At 44.2% G+C, this 17,926-nt stretch overlaps 1 protein-coding gene across 1 annotated transcript in view; it reads right to left on the reverse strand.

The window, feature by feature from the left end:
• Positions 1-1,199: 1,199 nt before the first annotated feature.
• MSMB (microseminoprotein beta) overlaps positions 1,200-17,926 on the reverse strand; it is a 69,939-nt gene continuing 53,212 nt past the window's right edge. Inside the window, exons 3-5 of the mRNA XM_058542873.1 lie at positions 6,771-6,876; positions 4,790-4,895; positions 1,200-1,692 (exon numbers count right to left, since the gene is read on the reverse strand). Coding sequence (XP_058398856.1) covers positions 1,563-1,692; positions 4,790-4,895; positions 6,771-6,876 — 342 coding nt within the window. The 3' untranslated portion in view covers positions 1,200-1,562. The remainder of the gene's footprint in view (positions 1,693-4,789; positions 4,896-6,770; positions 6,877-17,926) is intronic.

The raw sequence follows: 17,926 nt of genomic DNA on the forward strand, positions 1-17,926 counted from the left end.
CTGACTTGAAAGTATGTGTTTGTTTGTGCCACATCACACCACACAATTTTCTACACTCCGCGTCCCACCTCTCTGTGCCTCGCCTCGCAATCTGCCTGGTATGGCATTATCCACATTGGAATTTTTCTGTTTATTTATTTATGACCAGGTGCTAAAATAGGAATCTTCCTCTCTCGGTTTTGACAGAGGTCCCCAATACTCCATGCTAACTGCTCCCCCTGTTTCCTAGCAAGGTGAAGGACCATCTAAGTAGGATTTGCAAAGGAGATGATCATGTTAGGGTTTTATGGATGCCACCCAAGAGTGACTCCTACAAAGGGCAAGGCGATCAGCAGAAAGCAGCAGGAAACAGCTGCAGATGCAGAAGCTAAGAAGGCGTCTCACCTGTGCGTGGAAGGGGAGCTGTGAAGGTGGAGGGGCAGTAGGGAATGTCAGAGAGGCCCACAAAAGCCCCACGAGGAAGTAAACCACCCTCAACACTGCCACAGGCAGAGGAGCCGAGACTGCATTGCACCCTCTCCTGTCCCCCATCCCCTCAAGTCAGATGCAGACTCTGAATTCAGACTTTTTATAACTAAAAGTGACCAGAGCACTGTTTTATTATCTTAGGGTAACCAAAAAAACTAAAGGGCTGACTAGATTGCTCAACTGGTCCACAGAGCATATTTGAACAGGTAGGGTTAGGGGGCAGAGGGGAAATAAAGCTCTTCACTGACTGCCCACGGATTGTTCAACAGAGGACTGTTTGCTTGCTTGTGATCTGTCACGTACACACACACCCTACTCTAAGCCCCAGGAGAGCAGGGACCTGGTCTCTCTGATTCACTGCCGTAGCCCCAGGCCCAGGCACTCAGTAAAGACCTGTTGAGTGAACAAGGGTTCTCTAACACAGAAACAGCATTGTCACTGCTTTAAGTCCCTAAGTTTTGGGGTGGTCTATATATAGCAACAAACAATTGATCCAGGAGTCCTGCACCCAAGCTGTCCCCCATCCACAAGGCAGAGCCCCCGGCCTTTTAATATCCCATCAGATGGCGTGTGGTCCTGTAGGTACTTCTTCCAGGCTGCCCTGCTCTAAGCTGCTCTAACCTCTGGCAAACACAGAGGTATGTGAGCATGAAGGACAATCCCTGAAGAAGGGGAAGGAAGGATAAACATGAAATCCTCAAAGAAAAGAAAGCATCTGATTTCATCTCAAAGACACGTTTATTTTTTGAATTGTTTGCCAGATGGCGGGACACCCGGGCAGCAGAGTGCAGACATATCAGAAGCCACAGAAGCGGCAGTGGGTCCCCTGAGTACGATGCACAGTGATCTATTGGAGTATAGGGAAAATAGTAACTTTCATTCATATTTATTTTTTGTCTCCTCCTTTAAATGTTTGCATGCTTTATAATGTGTATTATATCAATGCACACAATTTCTGAATTAAAAATACACCCATTCAAGTGTTTGCTCAAACATTTTTTTTACTGATAGGTAGGATTACACAAGCATAGACTGTTAGAGGCCACAGGAGAATGAGGTCCGGCCTGGGAGGACCTGGGCCCTCTAGAAGCACGTTACAGCATCCATCCACTAACAGAACAGATCTTTTCTGCGTTCTCCCGCTCCACCACCTTGTAGCTGCAGGTCTCCTTGTTAAAGATTTTCTGGCACTTGATTTTGTCATAACCCACAGGTACAGCAACGCTGTCATTGAGACAAAAGCAAAGCCTGTTAGAAGGGATAGGATGCCCAGCCTACCCAGGGCGAGCTCTGTGCCAGAAGCAACCCACACTCCAGCTGACCGGGACGCCCCCCACCAACATAAGGTCACCCCTTGGCTGGCAACTCCACAGTGCCACTTTCAGGAACCTGGACCCAAACACGTAGACCCTGGACTATGAACACATAGGACCATGTCTGACATCATTCCTAAATTCCATCCTGCATGCACAGAAGGACAGCAGCAAGTTCTGACAGGCCCAGAGGCAGGTCTGGGCTACTCTGGGGCCAGGCAGCTTGTTCTGACTGGGCTCTTCTTGCCCTCCCTGCTCAGGAAGTGGCCAGCAGTATGGCTGCTCGAATGTGGGAAAGGAACGGTTGTCCCAACCCTGGCATGGAGGCCTGTTAGACTAGGAGCTGGCACAGTCAAAGAGTCACTCCAGGCCAGGATCATGGAGGCCAGGGAGAAGCTGATGAAAATTGGGGACCATCTCCCTGCGAAAATCCACCCACATTTTCAAGGATGCAAACAATTTTAGGGCTCATGGCTCTCACGAAACCCGTCCATCAACCCCAGATTTAAATTGCCCTTCCCTAAAGTGGACACAGAAGCAGCCATTCCCAGGGCCTTTGTGACAGTGTTTCCTTCCAAATGGTGACTTATTTTAACAAAAGAGGACATTTCAATCCTCTTCCCAAAGGGTAATGTGGAAACCAAAATGAGGATTGGAAAAAGACTTTCTCAGGGCACTGGGGGTGGGGGCCTGGGCAGTGGGGAGGCCAGAGCAGCCTGGCCTTGGGCCTCCAACCTCAGGCTTGATTGGCACTGGGCAGCTTGAGATCTGGACAGTGTCCCCTAGAGAGTGCAATGGGTCAAAAAATTCTCCCAGAGAAAATTTAATCAAAACCTGTATTTTGCCATGGCCAAAAAAAAAAAGTTCACGAGAGAAACTTGATAGGCTGTTAGAAATTACAGGGAAAAGGAGTTGGCTATGAACAGTAGGGAGAAATGTGCACATTTCCTCCACGTGGATCAGTGTGCCAAATAGGATCGGCAACGCGGCAGGAAAGAGAAAGGGACACCTTGAGCCCTGACTGGGTGTCAGTTACTGTCCCAGGCTCGAGGGACACAGAAGTGGCATACAGAAGGCATTAAATATTTGTTGAGCTAATGAATTTCTATGCAAAATCTCATTTAACTCTCACACCCACCTGATTATCCCTACTTTACAATAAGGAAACTGAGGCTCAGAGAGATTAAAAAACTTATCCCGAGTCACACGGCTGGCATACAAAGGAATGGAGAGTCAGGCTCAGTGACTCTGGCTCCAGCATCCAGGCTCCTCCCACTTCCCTCTTTTCTACGCTAGGTCCACCGAACCCTAGAAGAGAGTCGTAATGATGTGGCTCTGATGACGCAACACTGACTGGGGTGGAGGGGCGTCAAATCCGAGTGAGGTGGATGCTTTGACCACTTAGGAGGTGCGCTCCGACGTCAGGGACGAATGGCTCACCAGCCCTTAACCTAGCCCACACAACCACACTCCGGAGCCACATTAACACTTGATGCAAAGACAATGTCAAATTTCTGGAACCACAAAATCAAGATTCAGTTGTAAGATGCAGTGACCCAGCCGAGGCCATAGCTGGGAACCTGCTTCGGGCAGCCAGCCAGCCAGTCTCCCGATCTGATATTCCTCGTGTTCTATGAAGCACTTATCATGGGGGATACTCAATGAATATGTCCAGAACCTTCTGGACACTTAAACTTCAGCAGCACTTGAATGTTCTAAGTCAAGTGCTCACTCCTCTACTCACTGATGGTGTCATAAGACTCTCTGAAGCACTTGTTAAAATTCAGATTCCTTAGCCTCCTATACATTCCAATTTAGTAGGTTCTGGGGTGAGCCCCAGGAATCTGTATTTCATCAAGCTTCCTAGATGAGTTTGTGATCAGGCAAGTGTGGGAAACACTACTTTATGCCAATGCTTCTGTCATCAAAGCCACTCCTGTTCTTGCAAAACACTACAGGCTAAGGCTAACATAAAAACATCATGTTGGGGGTGGGGAGTGGCTAGTATGGATGTAGGTGCTGAGGAAACAGGAAAATTAGGGCAACACTGCGGGTATTCTCTGTTCTGTCAGCCTAAGTACAAGATCCTTGGTGTCCACAGCAACCTAGCAGAACACATCTGCACGACCTTTGGGCTGCCCTGAGTTAAACTTGAGCAGTAAAGCAACATAGGGTTTAGAGTACAAGGCACACTACAGATCATCCTTTATGCCTCACATCCATTCCCTCTGCCTGTGTTCAGATCCACTTCTGTTCTTGCAAATCACCACAGGCCAAGGCTGAAGTGAACTTCTGGAAGTGAAGTGAACTTCTAGTAACCCCTAGAATAGCTTCAGACCATTAGGTACCCTTTCCTGTCTTCAGCAACTCATCTGGATATAGGTATTTAATAATAAAGATATTTATCATGTTTCAAAAACAGCATAAAAGAAATAAGAGGGAGGTGGAAGCAACCCAAGTGTCCATCAACAGAGGAATGGATTAAAAAATGTGGTATATATCTCTCTATATATACAATGGAACATCACTCAGCCTTAAAAAGGGAGGAAATTCTGAGACATGCTACAACATGGATGATCCTTGAGGACGTTATACTGAAATAAGCCAGTCACAAAAGGACAAATACTGTACAATTCCACTTAGAGTCATCAAATTCATAGAGACAAAGAGTAGAATGATGGTTACCAGAGACTGGGGGGAGGAGGGAATGGAGAGTTGTTGTTTAACAGGTATGGAGTTTCAATTTGGGAAGATGAAAAACTTCTGGAGATGGTTGCACAAAAATGTGAACATACTTAATGCCACTGAATTTTACACTTAAAAATGGTTAAAACACTAAATTTTATGTTATGTGTATTTTACCACAATAGAAAAAAAGAAAGAAAGAAATAGAACTGAAAACTAAATCCCCTGCAGGATGGGATTTTGAAAGAGGGAATGGGTGTTACTCAAAGGGCAACCCAACAGCAGCTACATTCCCGTCTTGGCCCTGCTGGTTTCGGTCTTACGTGTTGCAACAGTTAATTCCGTCTTGCCCACAAGAACACTCCACACAGCTTTCAGTCTTCCACGTTGAGTTCATCGGGTGTGTGACTCCATCCAGATCCTTGCATTCTAAAATAATTCACGCGGCATCATCAATGGAGTCCCCAAGTCAGGCAACCAGAACCAGGCACAACCTAGGCCAGTCTGAGGATCGTGGAAACCAAAACTTCCCTGCCTCTAGGATTCCTGTTCTAAACAGGGAGAATCTCATTGATTTTAAAGGCATCTAAGAAAAGTGCTTCTATGTTTACCTGCAGCTAAATTCCAGGACCGTCCAGTTCATGCCACTGATCAAGTTTTCTTACGGCAAGCTTAAATCCTTTCAGATTTTATTTCTAAACAGACAATTTCAAGAAAAAATAAGGGCCTCATCTTTAATCAAATTACTATTATGAGCCTGGGGTACTTGAAGCCAAGTTTTTTCTGCTGGATTATCTCTGGATAAATGCCTCATTTCTCTACTTGTTTTTGCTTTGGTCCTCAGCCTCGAATGCACATGTGAAACATCTTGGGTATTTAAAAAAAATCTATGCCTGGGTCCCACCCTAGAACAATGCAAGAAGACTCTGGGCATGGGGCCCAGGCGCCACATTTTTAGAAAGCTCCCCAAGTGATTCAAATCTTCAACCGAGGGTGAGAACCACTGCTGTAGATGCTTGGTGGTCCCAGTGTGCTGAGGGACTAGAAGCATTGGCAACACCTGAGGCCGTGTTAGACGTGTAGACTTTCACTCCCACTCCAGGACCACAGAGTCAGAACCTGTATTTTAACAAGGGTCTCAGGGTTGTACGCACATTAAAGTTTGAGAACTACTGCTTTGGAGTAATCAGCGGTCCTCTGGCTGCATGTAGGAGTCAAATGAGAAGCTTTGAAATGTGCAGCTCCTACCCCAGAGATTTTATTTACCTGGTCTTGGATGAGGCCTGAGTGTTACGTTTCAAAAGCTTTCCAGGCAATTCTCATACAGCTTAGGTTGAGAACCACTGTCTGATATAAATGGCAAATTTAAGTCTATCATTTTACTCCATTTCTATATCTACCCTAACTCTCCTTCTCATGTAGAGTCTGACAAGAGATTTTCACATATTGAGGTATATGGGGTAGCTATTTGGGTTCAAAACTGATTCGGCTTGAACTAAAAAGCCTGACTTAAACAGCCTGTCAAACATACATTGTACATCTGCTTAATCACTAAAGTGAAGAACACACTCTCTTAAGATAAGAATGCATACTTCTGCTGGCCCCGTGGCTTAGCGGTTAAGTGCTCGCCCTCTGCTACTGGCGGCCCTGGTTCGGATCCTGGGTGCGCACTGACGCACCGCTTCTCTGGCCATGCTGAGGCAGCATCCCACATACAGCAACTAGAAGGATGTGCAACTATGACATACAACTATCTACTGGGACTTTGGGGAAAAAAAGGAGGAGGATTGGCAATAGATGTTAGCTCAGAGCTGGTCTTCCTCAGCAAAAAGAGGAGGATTAGCATGGATGTTAGCTCAGGGCTGATCTTCCTCACACACACACACACACACACACACACACGCACAAAAACGCATACTTCCCCTCCTGCCCCTATTGGTAACGCCCTATTGGTAACACCCAGATCAGTCCCTTTCCTGACATCATGGTCACTTTGAACTGCTGATTTGCAATTGAATATCTCTTTGAGATTTTGATAAAAATGTATCCTGTCTGTGTTTAATGTATGTTCTTTGTTCTAAAACGATATAAGACTGCAATGAAAACCATGCTTCTCTGGAATGCTTTCTAAGGCCTTCCAGGTTATAATCCTCACTCTGGCTCAAGTAAAAATCACCTTACTTCTCTTATCTATAGAATGGTTATTGGTTATTTTGCGTCGAATATTCAAAGGCCTTCATCTGCCAGCAGGTTACATCTACCAGGCTGCAACAACATGATAAACATAGAAAAGTCAGGACTTACCATTAGATAAATTGTCTGGAGTGTTCTCATTAAGTATGACATAGCACTGGGCATTGCATAAAGTCACGAAGGTGGCCCAAACCAGGAGGCTGCACAGAAGAGCATTCTATAATGGAAAGAAGGGTCGGGAAGGAGAACGAATGAATTCAGGTGGTAATCATTGACTGAGTGTCCTGTATGGGGGTCCCTGCTGGGCTGGTAATCATAGACTGAGTGTCCTGTTCCAGGATCCCTGCTGGGCTCTAGCTAGCAGTTTAGAGGTGAAGCTTCTATTCTCAGATTGGCTACCAAAGGAACAAGATCTACTCAAGTTACTAAAATACCTGGACAAAGAGCCAAATATGAGTCAAAAGTAATAAAGCAATGAGGATCGTGTGCTATTTCATTACAGAGGAAGTTCAGGAAACCCTTGTAGATAGTTTATTTTTAGCCGCTTTGCAGAGTACGTATAATTTAGAGGACAGAAATGAGGGAATGGAAGAGTTTCGGGAAGATGATAGACAGTGACAAAGATACAGAGACAAAGAAAACATAAGAGGAGACTTGATGGAGCTAACTGGGTAAGTCAGAGTTCTTAGACCATGAAGCTAAGAATTTCATTTTCCAGAAGATAAGGCACCATTGATGGCTGCAGGAACATATCAGTTTATCCAGGCTGATACTGGATCTGCAGGACAAAGAAAAGTATCAGGTTGCCCTTGTCATCATTTTGAGATGAGCAAGCTAAATAAACAAACTTTAATGTGGGAATTTTCAGGAACCTTTTAAAAAGGAAGATGGGGTGAGGGTACTTGTTCTGTAAATGTCTAAAATTAATTATGAACTGATGCTACTTGAAGTAGTGCAGTTACTGATATAAGAATAGAAAGACAAGGGGGAGGGAGGGTGGGCGAAAGGGGTAAAGGGGCGTATTTGTATGGTGAGGGATAAAAATTAGACTACTGGTGGTGAGCACAATGCAGTCCATACAGAAACTGATATACAATAATGTACACCTGAAATTACACAGTTATAAACCATATGACCTCAATAAAATAATTGAAAAAAAAATAAAAAAGAAAGACAAATAAAGGGAACAAAATAGAAAACCCAGAAAGTGTATTTATAAACATATATAAAAGTTTATTATAAAAAAATTTAGTCTTTTAAATCTGTAGAAAATGATTATTCAATAAATGGCATTAGAACAAGAAGAAACAAAGTTAATTTCCTACCTTAGTTCCCACAATGAAATAAATTCTAAAGGATTCAAAAGTTAGATTTTTACATTAAGATCATAAACTAATCACAGAAAATATAGGTAAATATTTAACTTATTCTAAGCATAAAAGAAAAAGAAATAGATTTGAATATGTAAATTTGTAAGTCCATAAACAAAATTAAAAAGCAATTACTAAATTTGGAGAACAACATCATTATATGAAGAGTTTCTGTATATCGATGAGAAAAAGAAAAACATCCTAGTAGAAAAATAGCAAAAGAAATAAAGTGGCAGGGCCGGCCCCGTGGCTTAGCGGTTAAGTGCTCGCACTCTGCTACTGGCGGCCCGGGTTCGGATCCTGGGTGCACACCGACGCACCACTTCTCTGGCCATGCTGAGGCCACGTCCCACATACAGCAACTAGAAGGATGTGCAGCTATGACATACAACTACCTACTGGGGCTTTGGGGGAAAAATAAATAAATAAAATTATTAAAAAAAAGAAAAAGAAATAAAGTGGCATTTCCCACACACATACACAGATCCAAATAGAAATGATGAATAAACACATGAAAAAGCTCGACTCACTGATAACGCAAGAAATGTAAATATTTAGATAAACTAGAACCAGCATGGGATGGCAAGCATAATTATTTAATTCCTAATAAACTAGAGGGAAATAGAGGCATATATGGGAAGCGAAATGCAAGGGATGGTTTATGTTGGAACAGTTTTTATGGACAGCAATTTGATAGTGTATATCCAAATTCTTAAAACTATTTACATCTGACTTCACCTTTTCACTTCTCAGACTTGATCCTAAGAAGAATGGCACAGAGATGGAGATAGACTTCTCCTCAAGGATGCTCACTGCAGTGGGAAAATGGAAATAACCAAAATGCCCAAGAACAGGGCTAGTTGAGAACATGGTGACTCGGAAAAGAAAAAGGTAAGCTGAGGAGATAAAAGAATATAGAGGGAGATGCTCAGAGACAGATTGTACCAGAAGGTTGTGTACCAAATTTTAACAAGTCATTTTTGAGCTATGGGATTATGACAATTTTCTTCTTTGAGCTTTTCCTCTTATTTTCTAAATTGTCTACAGTGGAATGCATTATTTATAATCAAAAGAAACACATCAGCTTTTACAAGAAACCTTAATACTTTGGGCTCACACCAGAACTTAAGGTTGCACCACTCTCTCTGTGTCATTCTTTTGCATAATCTTCAGCTTAAGATCATTGTGGAAACCTGAATTTTTTCCTCAAAAAAAAAAAAAGCCAGGCTTGTTGGCAGAATTTCTGCTCCCTTCATGCAGAAAGAGAGCCCCTGGGGGGGCGTTGGTGATCACAAGAATCTTGGAAGTATTGTTTCACTGAGTCATGGAACAGAGGAGTCAATGGAGACAGGCCAGGGCTACAGCTCAGGGTGAGTGAGGGATGCAGAATTCCCAGATCTCCCTCAGCTCCGAGCAGAGACACCAGATTGAATGACTTGGGGGTGGAGTCCAAACATGGTGATGGGGGAGAGCAAATTATTCAGTTTTGAGATTAACCAGCTGACGATATCTCACAAATAGCCTGCCACTTAGAATCTCTCTCCCTTTCTGGGCCTCAGTTTCCTCCTCTGTAAAAAGAGGGGTTCTCCCACTTGGGTGGCCATCAGAACCCCCCAGGGAGCTAATAAGGAATGCACAGTCTCAGGCTCATTGAAGAAGGACAGGGTCAGGGCCTTTGCATCTTTACCAAGTCTCCCAGCTGAGAAGCACAGAAAAAATTATTAAAACCAGTGCTGCTTTAGTGTACATATGACTCCCTGGGAGATTTTGTTAAAATTCAGATTCTGCTTGGTGGGACTTAAGAGTCTGCAATTCTAGCAAGTTCCCCGGTGATGCCAAAGCTGCTGGTCTGAGGACCACCGCTGAGTAGAGAAACTCTGAAGTCCCTTCCTGTCCCCATAGTCCATTCTCCCACCTTCTCTCGCTCCCTTCTTTGCTTCCTTTCCCGCATTCAGTAAACACGAGCCCTGACAGGTGCAGGCACAGGAGACAGTGGAGCCATGGGCAGGCATTGGTTAGGGTTTTCTAGATGGTGCGGCTTCGTGCCTGGCCTTGAGGTGAAGCAGGCTGGCAGTGCCCCTGGAATTGGGTCTCTTTAGTAGAGTTGCTGCTCCTCAAAGGGTCTTGCCTAGCACGATCAAGAGTCGGGCATCTTCAAGGGTCTCAAGCAGGGCAGGGGCATTGCCTGGCCTGCAGCTTACAAAGTTCCTGCTGAGGCTGGAGGAGGGAGGCTGAGTGGAGCAGGGAGGACCCCAGCCCACTGTTTTTCTGCCGTTCCCAGCTCTGTCTCAAGACAGTTTCTGAGGCATGGCCAAGGGAGGCCCAGGGTCCATTCCTGAGACCCCTCTCCGACCTCACTTGCCTCCGCCTGTGCCGCTGGCCACTTCCTTCCTTTTCTCCTTTGCACCCCTGAGAACAGCCAAGTTCATTCCCTTTTCCTGGCTCTAGCAAAGCTAATTTTGAGAATGTCCTTTCAAGTTTGAATTAAACACATCAAGTTTGAATTAAAGAGAGAAAGGAGGCCTGGATGGGTTTTTATAGATTTTCATGCAAAATTCTTTCTCAGTACAACATAGTTCCCAAATTTTGCTAAACATTAAAATCACCTAGGCAGGTTTTAAAAACCACGATTCTCAGGCCTCTCTGCAGACCAATTAAATCAGAGTGTCTGAGGTGGGAGTCAGGTATCAGCATTTTTCAAAGATCCACTATAAAGCCAAATTTGGGACCCCTTGGCCTAGAGAGAGGGACACCTGAGTTCAAGTGTCAGCTCCCCCACAGGCTTGTGGTGAGACCCCCACAGCAGCTTCTTCTCCTCTGTAGGCTCGGTTTCCTCATCTGCAAAATGATGCAGTGCTGTAGCTCTGAAACTATATTTAATTTCACAAATCGCTCATTCAGGGCCTAAGAGTTAGAGACACATATGAAAGCTAATTGAATCCCAAAGTTACTAGAAGAAATAACAGCTTTGATCTTAGAGAATAGAAATAGTGCTAAATTTCACTATGATTTTCCCAAGCTCCTAGACACTCACACTCTACACGTTGAATTGCAAGTAATCTATAGAAGATTCATAAGTGGGTCACATTTACCATTAAATAGTAACCAATAGAAACACACATCATAGCACATTAAAATAAGGAATATATATCTCTTTTTCTTTTCTGGCCTTTATGTATGGAACCAGTTACCTACCATTGTGATGAGCAGGAGTCCTAACAGGTGTGTGCATCCAGGTACAGTCACACCAAACTTATATAGGAGAGGACAACCACACTTTTGGCATCATTAGGAAAGATAACACGCCAAGGACACGTTTAGTGTTTACAGAGTTAACTATCAACAGGAAACTATGGTTTCAGATGGTTTATGAGTTCTTCATAAACCAGGCCTCCACCCCAATTCTGTGTTTACCCTTGTTGTCCCCACCCCTGATATTCATTTCTCTTTGACATGAAAGAGCAGAGGAGAGGAGAACTCCCCTTTCTTGAGCCTTCACCCTATGCTGGGTGGATGGCTAGACACGTGACATGTTACCTTATTTGATTTCACACGCAAAGAAACGGAGGCTTAGGGATGCTGCTCACACAGCCAGGTGGTGAAGCTGGGCTTCCAGAAGACAGAAGAATAGCTTACTGGGTCAGCCCTGCGGCCCACCAGGGCACTGCCGGTAGAGTCTACTCTGAGAGAGCAGAAATGCCCCAGGCCACCCTCCACGCAGGAGAGGGCAGCTCTGGGTGCCCGGGTTCCCTTGACAAGCCACGTGGGCTCAAACAGCTTGAACTTTCTAAAACTCTTCTTGAATCTTAACTCGTTATTCCCTGCTGCGTCAAACAAGCCTTTCTTCTCCTTGTTCAACAATGATCTTCCAAAAACTCCTGCTTGCCCTCATCATGCCCAGGCTGTCCTTTGGGGAGCGGCAACAAGCAGAATCTCCTGGTACACTTGAGGGACTTACCATTTGTATCAGCCAGCTAGGGTTGCCATAACAAGATACCTCAGACTGAGGGGCTTAAACAACAGAAGTGGATTGTCTCACAGTTCTGGAGGCTAGAAGTCAGAGGTCAGGGTGTCCTCAGGGTGGTTTTCTTCTGAGGCCTCTCTCCTTGGCTTGCAGATGGCTGCCTTCTCCCTCTGTTTTCACCTGGTCTTCCCTCTGTGTATGTGGATGTCTGTGTCCAAATTCCCTCTTCTTATAAGGACACCAGTCATACCGCTGTACGTAGGTTATAGCATATTGTTATACAACCTGCTTTTCTCATTTAGCGATGCTATGACTGTCCTTGCATATCAATAAATACAGATCTGATCACTATTTTAATGGCAAAACTTTATTCCACAGAACGGCCGAGCCCTCATTTATTTGATCAATCTCCTCTTGTGGAACGCTCACGTTGTTTCTGACTTTTTTTTAAAATTAGGAACACTAAATTAGGAATTTTATCCTTTAGATAAAAATTTCCCCACACTAATGCTAATTTCCTTAGGATAAATTCGTAGAGGTAGAATTTCTGGGTTAAATGTATTATTATTTCATTACTTGCTAATCTGATAGGTGGAAAACCTTATTTTGTTTTAATTTACTTTTCTTTGATGATTGCCAAGGCTAGACATTTTTTGGCATATTTATCGGCCAACTGTATTTCTTCTTTTATGAGTAGCCCATTCACTCATGTCCTTTACCTATTTTTCTGTTTTAGGGTATTTATATTTTTCTTCTGGATTAGTAAATATGCTCTTAATATATTAAGATATTAATATTCAACTGTCACATACATTACAAATATTTTTCTTCCTTTATTATAGTCAGAACATTAACTCTGGAGTTAGACCTAAGGAATGAGAAATTTTCCTCATTTCTATTTTTACCTTTAAAGTGATGTGTTTTGACATATAGAGATTTTAAACTTTTACTTAGATCTATCAGGTAGTTATTATACGGTTTTTGTCTTTATTTATGTCTAGGTAATAGCTAGAAAGATCTTGAAGCCTCTTTCCCAGGTTCAAAACATCTTAAACATTTCAAAACATCTTAATTCTAAATAGGTAGTGCATGCACAGGATGAAACCATTTTTAAAAAGTGCCTCTCTTCCACCTGTCTCCTAGTCTGTCAGCTCCTCTCGATAGAACTCATGGCTGTTACTGACTTTCAACATCTACCTTTGCAAAGCTGGTCTACACATACACGTGTGTGCATGCTTTTCAGAACACAGTTCTGAAATCTTGCCTTCTTCTCTTGGTGCTCCATTCTTTCTGTGTTCACATGCCTTTGAGCCCCATTCTCAATTTTTAGAAAACTTTTCATCTTGAAATAATTTAAGACTCACAAGTTGCAAAAATAGTACAGAGAGTTCTGTGTACCTTTACACAGCTTCCCCAATGATAACACCTTAAATAACTTTCGTACATTTTCAAAACCAAGAAATTGACATTGGTACAATAGTACAATACTATAACTAAGCTACAGATCTTATTCTGATTTCATCAGTTTTTATACGCACCATTTGGTGTGTCCAGTTCCCATTTAACACCATTCCACTGGGCTGTCTGGGCCTTTTCTACCCATTTTACTTTTGAAGCAGGGTCAGGCAAATGTAGGCACACCGACACGTGATATCTCACACCAGCTCTGTCACTCGCCCAGAGTAACACCAGACATTGCCTAACCTCTTCGTAATTGACGACCTTCATTAGGTAGCTTTTTTATAAAGGTCCTTGATACATTTTCTATTCATTTCCGTGTGTGTGTGTGTGTGTGTGTGTGTGTGTGTGTGTGTGGTAAATCTGGTGTAGTTGGAAGTCTAGGATTTATACCACTTTTTAAATATTTTACATAGTTGTCCCATACCTTTTCCCATAAGGGTGGAAATGATAAAACATAAACAAATAACCGAGATCAGTCCAAGAAACAAAAGGGCTTCAAATAGGCCAGCTACTCCATGGCTTCCTGGGTGTGTGATCCTGCGCAACATGCTTGAAACGAGAGGCACAAGTTTCCTGGTTTTTGACAGTTTGCACCAATTAGGGAGGGTGTAGGATCGCGGGCTACACAGGTAGACAGACCTGGGCTGGAATCCTGGTTGCAAAATGTTTACTGTGTGATCTTGGGCAAGTTATTTAACCTCTCTGTACCTAATTATTTATCTAAAATGGGGATTATAATAGCACTTGCTGTGTGGAGTTGTTCTGAAAATTAAATGAGATAAAACATGCTAAAAGTAAAGTCAGATCCGGTCTCTCCTACAGCAGCTTCCTGTCTTGCTCAGAGTCCCAGCTGGAGAATTTTCAGGGCCATCAGCTTCTCCGTGACCCTTGTCCCCTTACCCCTCTGGCCTCATCTCCCTTATGGACCCCTCACGCACTCCATCCCAGCTGCCCTCGCCCTCCTTGCTGGCCCTCAGACACCTCGGATCTCTACTCGAATGTCACCCACTCAGTGAGTCCTTCCCTGAGGACTGCACAGCCTCACACCCACACACCAGCCCTCACACTCCCTCCTTCCCACCTACCCTGTTTTATTTTCCTACAAGGCACAGATCATCACCTCACCTAAGACACAGCGACCTGCTTATCTGTCATCATCTGCCTCCCCCAACTAGACCTTGGCTCCTTTAGGGCAGGCGCTTGGACTCTTCTGCTCCTGGCTTTATTCCCAACACTCAGAAATGTGCCTGGCAAGTAGTTGGGACTTGACAAATACTTATTGAATGAATGACTGACCATAATGTGCTTCGCACAGTTCCTGACGCCCAACACGGGCACTCTAAATGGGAGCCATAGGGCCGGCCCGGTGGCGCAAGTGGTTAAGTGCGCGCGCTCCACTGTGGCGGCCTGGGGTTCGCCGGTTCGGATGCCGGGTGTGCACCGATGCACCCCCTGGCAAGCCATGCTGTGGCGGTGTCCCATATAAAGTGGAGGAAGATGGGCATGGATGTTAGCCCAGGGCCAGTCATCCTCAGCAAAAAGAGGAGGATTGGCAGCTGTTAGCTCAGGGCCAATCTTCCTCACCAAAAAAAAATAACATAGAATAAATGGGAGCCATAGTTGTGCTGCTGCTGTTGCATAAGCTGAGAACAATGATGGCAGCCAGCAGGCCCGCAGTAAGATTTAAATCAAAGCATATACGTGGAAGGGGTTGTAGAAACTGTAAAGTGCTATGTAAACAGAGCATGACAGTTATTATTACAAGGCTGTTTGTTGATAACCTTTGTGTTCGCTAGAGATGTTGTTCATTGTTTGGACCAGTCCCTGGGGCTCAACAGAGCTCCCAGCCTGTCACAGAATAACCATGCACAGATTGGTTTGTCCCCGACAGGATGCAAAGCTTCTGCTCCGTGGTCTGCCCGACCAGCTGACCATTGTAAATGCTTATCCAGGCATGTGTGTGCTCTCTTCCTTGCCCCAGGAGTCTGTGCGCTCTCTGCCAGCCTCTTCCCACTCGAGTCCCTACTGGCCTCTGGGGCCATTTGCCACGCCATCCCAGGCTCCAACTATCAAAAGAGAACTATTCTATTACTCTCGTTTGAAATGGACTTTCGAGGCAATGAGTTTTGTGCTGGTATGTAATACTGCTGTAGTTAAAAAGGACACAGTGAAGAAGCTCTCCTGGGAAGCGGGCTGGTTTGACAGCCCAGTCTTTACGGGGAGTAGTGTCCCGTGGGTTACAGCATTCTAGATTGTGATGCTTGGCACGAGAAATCTGAGGATATGGACAAAATCACTGCTTGTTTTGATCTGTGAACCCACAAGGTTGTACCAAACTCCCAAGAAGCCCATATATGATTGTCGACCTAACAAGGTCCCTTCACCACACTGGGGAGGGGAAGGGAACAACATGTATGGAGAGGCTGCCCTGCAGCAGTGCTGTAAGAGGGGTTTTCCCTGTGAGGTCTTTAAGTATTCCCAGTCTACAAATGAGGAAATGGAAGACCTTCTCACTGTCCCACAGCTCACAAATGACAGTACCTGAATTGGAATTCAGATCTGCTGGCTGCAACCTTCACTCTCTCCTCTATCATCTCACTGCATCTGTTGACCACAGCCTCCTCCTTTAGAAAACGCTGTCTGAGGAGCTAGTGAGTGCAGAGCCAGAACAAGGAGATTTAGTGTAGATGCTAAAACAGAAGTAGGTTCTAATCCAAGTTCCACCCCCAAATAGCTGTGTGGCCTTGAGCAAGTTTCTTAAGATCTCTGACCCTCATTTTATTCATTTATTAAATAGGGATGATGATCTCCATCTCAAAGGATTGGCATGGAAAATAAATGACAAATGTGTCTAAAGCATTCAGCTCAGTGCCAGACAAAGGGTGATGTTATCATTTTTTATAATGGCCAGTGCCACCAAGCAACAGCAGTTTGCTGCATCCTTCTCCTCTGGGAGTCTGGTGGCCGAAGCCTCCTGTACTCTGGGAAATGTTAGGGATGCCCTGCTCAGTTATGTCTCTGTGATGTGCCATCTGCCTTCACACTGGGGAGAGTTCTGCAATTCACAAGCATGAGGCCGCACATCACTGGGAACACACCCTTCCTGTCATGTGGTCTGCAGCTGGTGATTCTGGGAAAAAGGGAAGGTGGGAACAGCTACCCTCTATGGGTGGGTGATCTCGGACATGTAGGTTTTTCTTGCTAATTTCCTCTCAGTTGTAACTTCAACTTCACATTTTATGAGATATCTTGTGACATCTTGTCATATCTGCTGGGGAAACACTTTTTCTGATGATCCCCAAATCTCACGTCCCTGTAGTGTGGTCCTCTTCTGTAATTTCACAGATAGGCCTTTGAGAAAAGATGAGCGAAGAATGGGCACATGCAGGAGTTTTGATGCATTTGTTTGATAAATACATATTCGTTCAGTGCCTGTTCAACACCTTCTGATTGCACAGCAAATCCTTCCTTTTAAGTTCCAATCCAGGATTATCTTATTTTCAGAAATACAACTTTCCTTAACTTGATCCAGGCGGATTCATGTTTGCTGAATTGATAGGTGGCTGGTCTTGTAACTAAAGTAACATAAATTCCTGCCTCCCAAGGGAGACAGATGCTATAGAAAAGATATGACTGGCCCTTTGTGTGTATCTATTGTTTTTGCCACATCGATTTTACAAGTGCGACTTTAAAATGTTTCATTGTAACAAATCGTATTACCTCTGTTAAACAGCAACATTTAATCAGCAGCATCTCAGAGCTGGAGGGGCCCTTGGAGGAGTGTGTGCTCTGACTTTATAAACAAGGACTGAGATTCGGGGAATCCATTGAGTAGCTAGTAAATTGTCGAGTTCCATACATGGTCAGAGGCAAACGACTATAGTCCAGGGAGCAGGGCAAAGGACAGAAGAAGGAGAGTGGACGACCTCAGGTCGTTGTCTGAAGTACAGAATTAGGGCCAGCTGGCTTATTTTCCAGGGCTGTCTCGAAGACTCAGGGAATTGACAAATGGCAAATAGTGAACATAAAACACCCTATAAACTAGGCTTTTTGCTATAATTATAACGAATAATGTTCAGGAGTTCCTGGTGAACAATCATTGGTCTAATTTTTAATCTCTTGAGATGAGCTGTCTTTGAAATGGCAAATATTGTTTTGCCAGCAGAAGCTCAGTCCCACTGACACTCGATTGATCAGGTGGCAATGGGAGAGAATATGCTGTCCTCTGTCACCACCTAAAACCTGCCAAGCTGTTTTAAGATGGCCTTTGGAAGCCAGGCTTTGAAATGGAAACTACATAATGGACATTGTTCCTGTGGATAATTTTATAGGCTGTGGAACCTATAAACCCAGACAAGAATGGTCAAGGCACATTTTCCTACTGTGCTTCAGACACATTCTTGTATCTCCTGTTACTGTTTCTGGGAATTTGGGCTAGTGTGGTAAGAGGTGTTACCTCCCCTGACTACAGT

Source organism: Diceros bicornis, chromosome 6, assembly GCF_020826845.1.
Source record: "Diceros bicornis minor isolate mBicDic1 chromosome 6, mDicBic1.mat.cur, whole genome shotgun sequence".
NCBI lineage: Eukaryota > Metazoa > Chordata > Mammalia > Perissodactyla > Rhinocerotidae > Diceros > Diceros bicornis.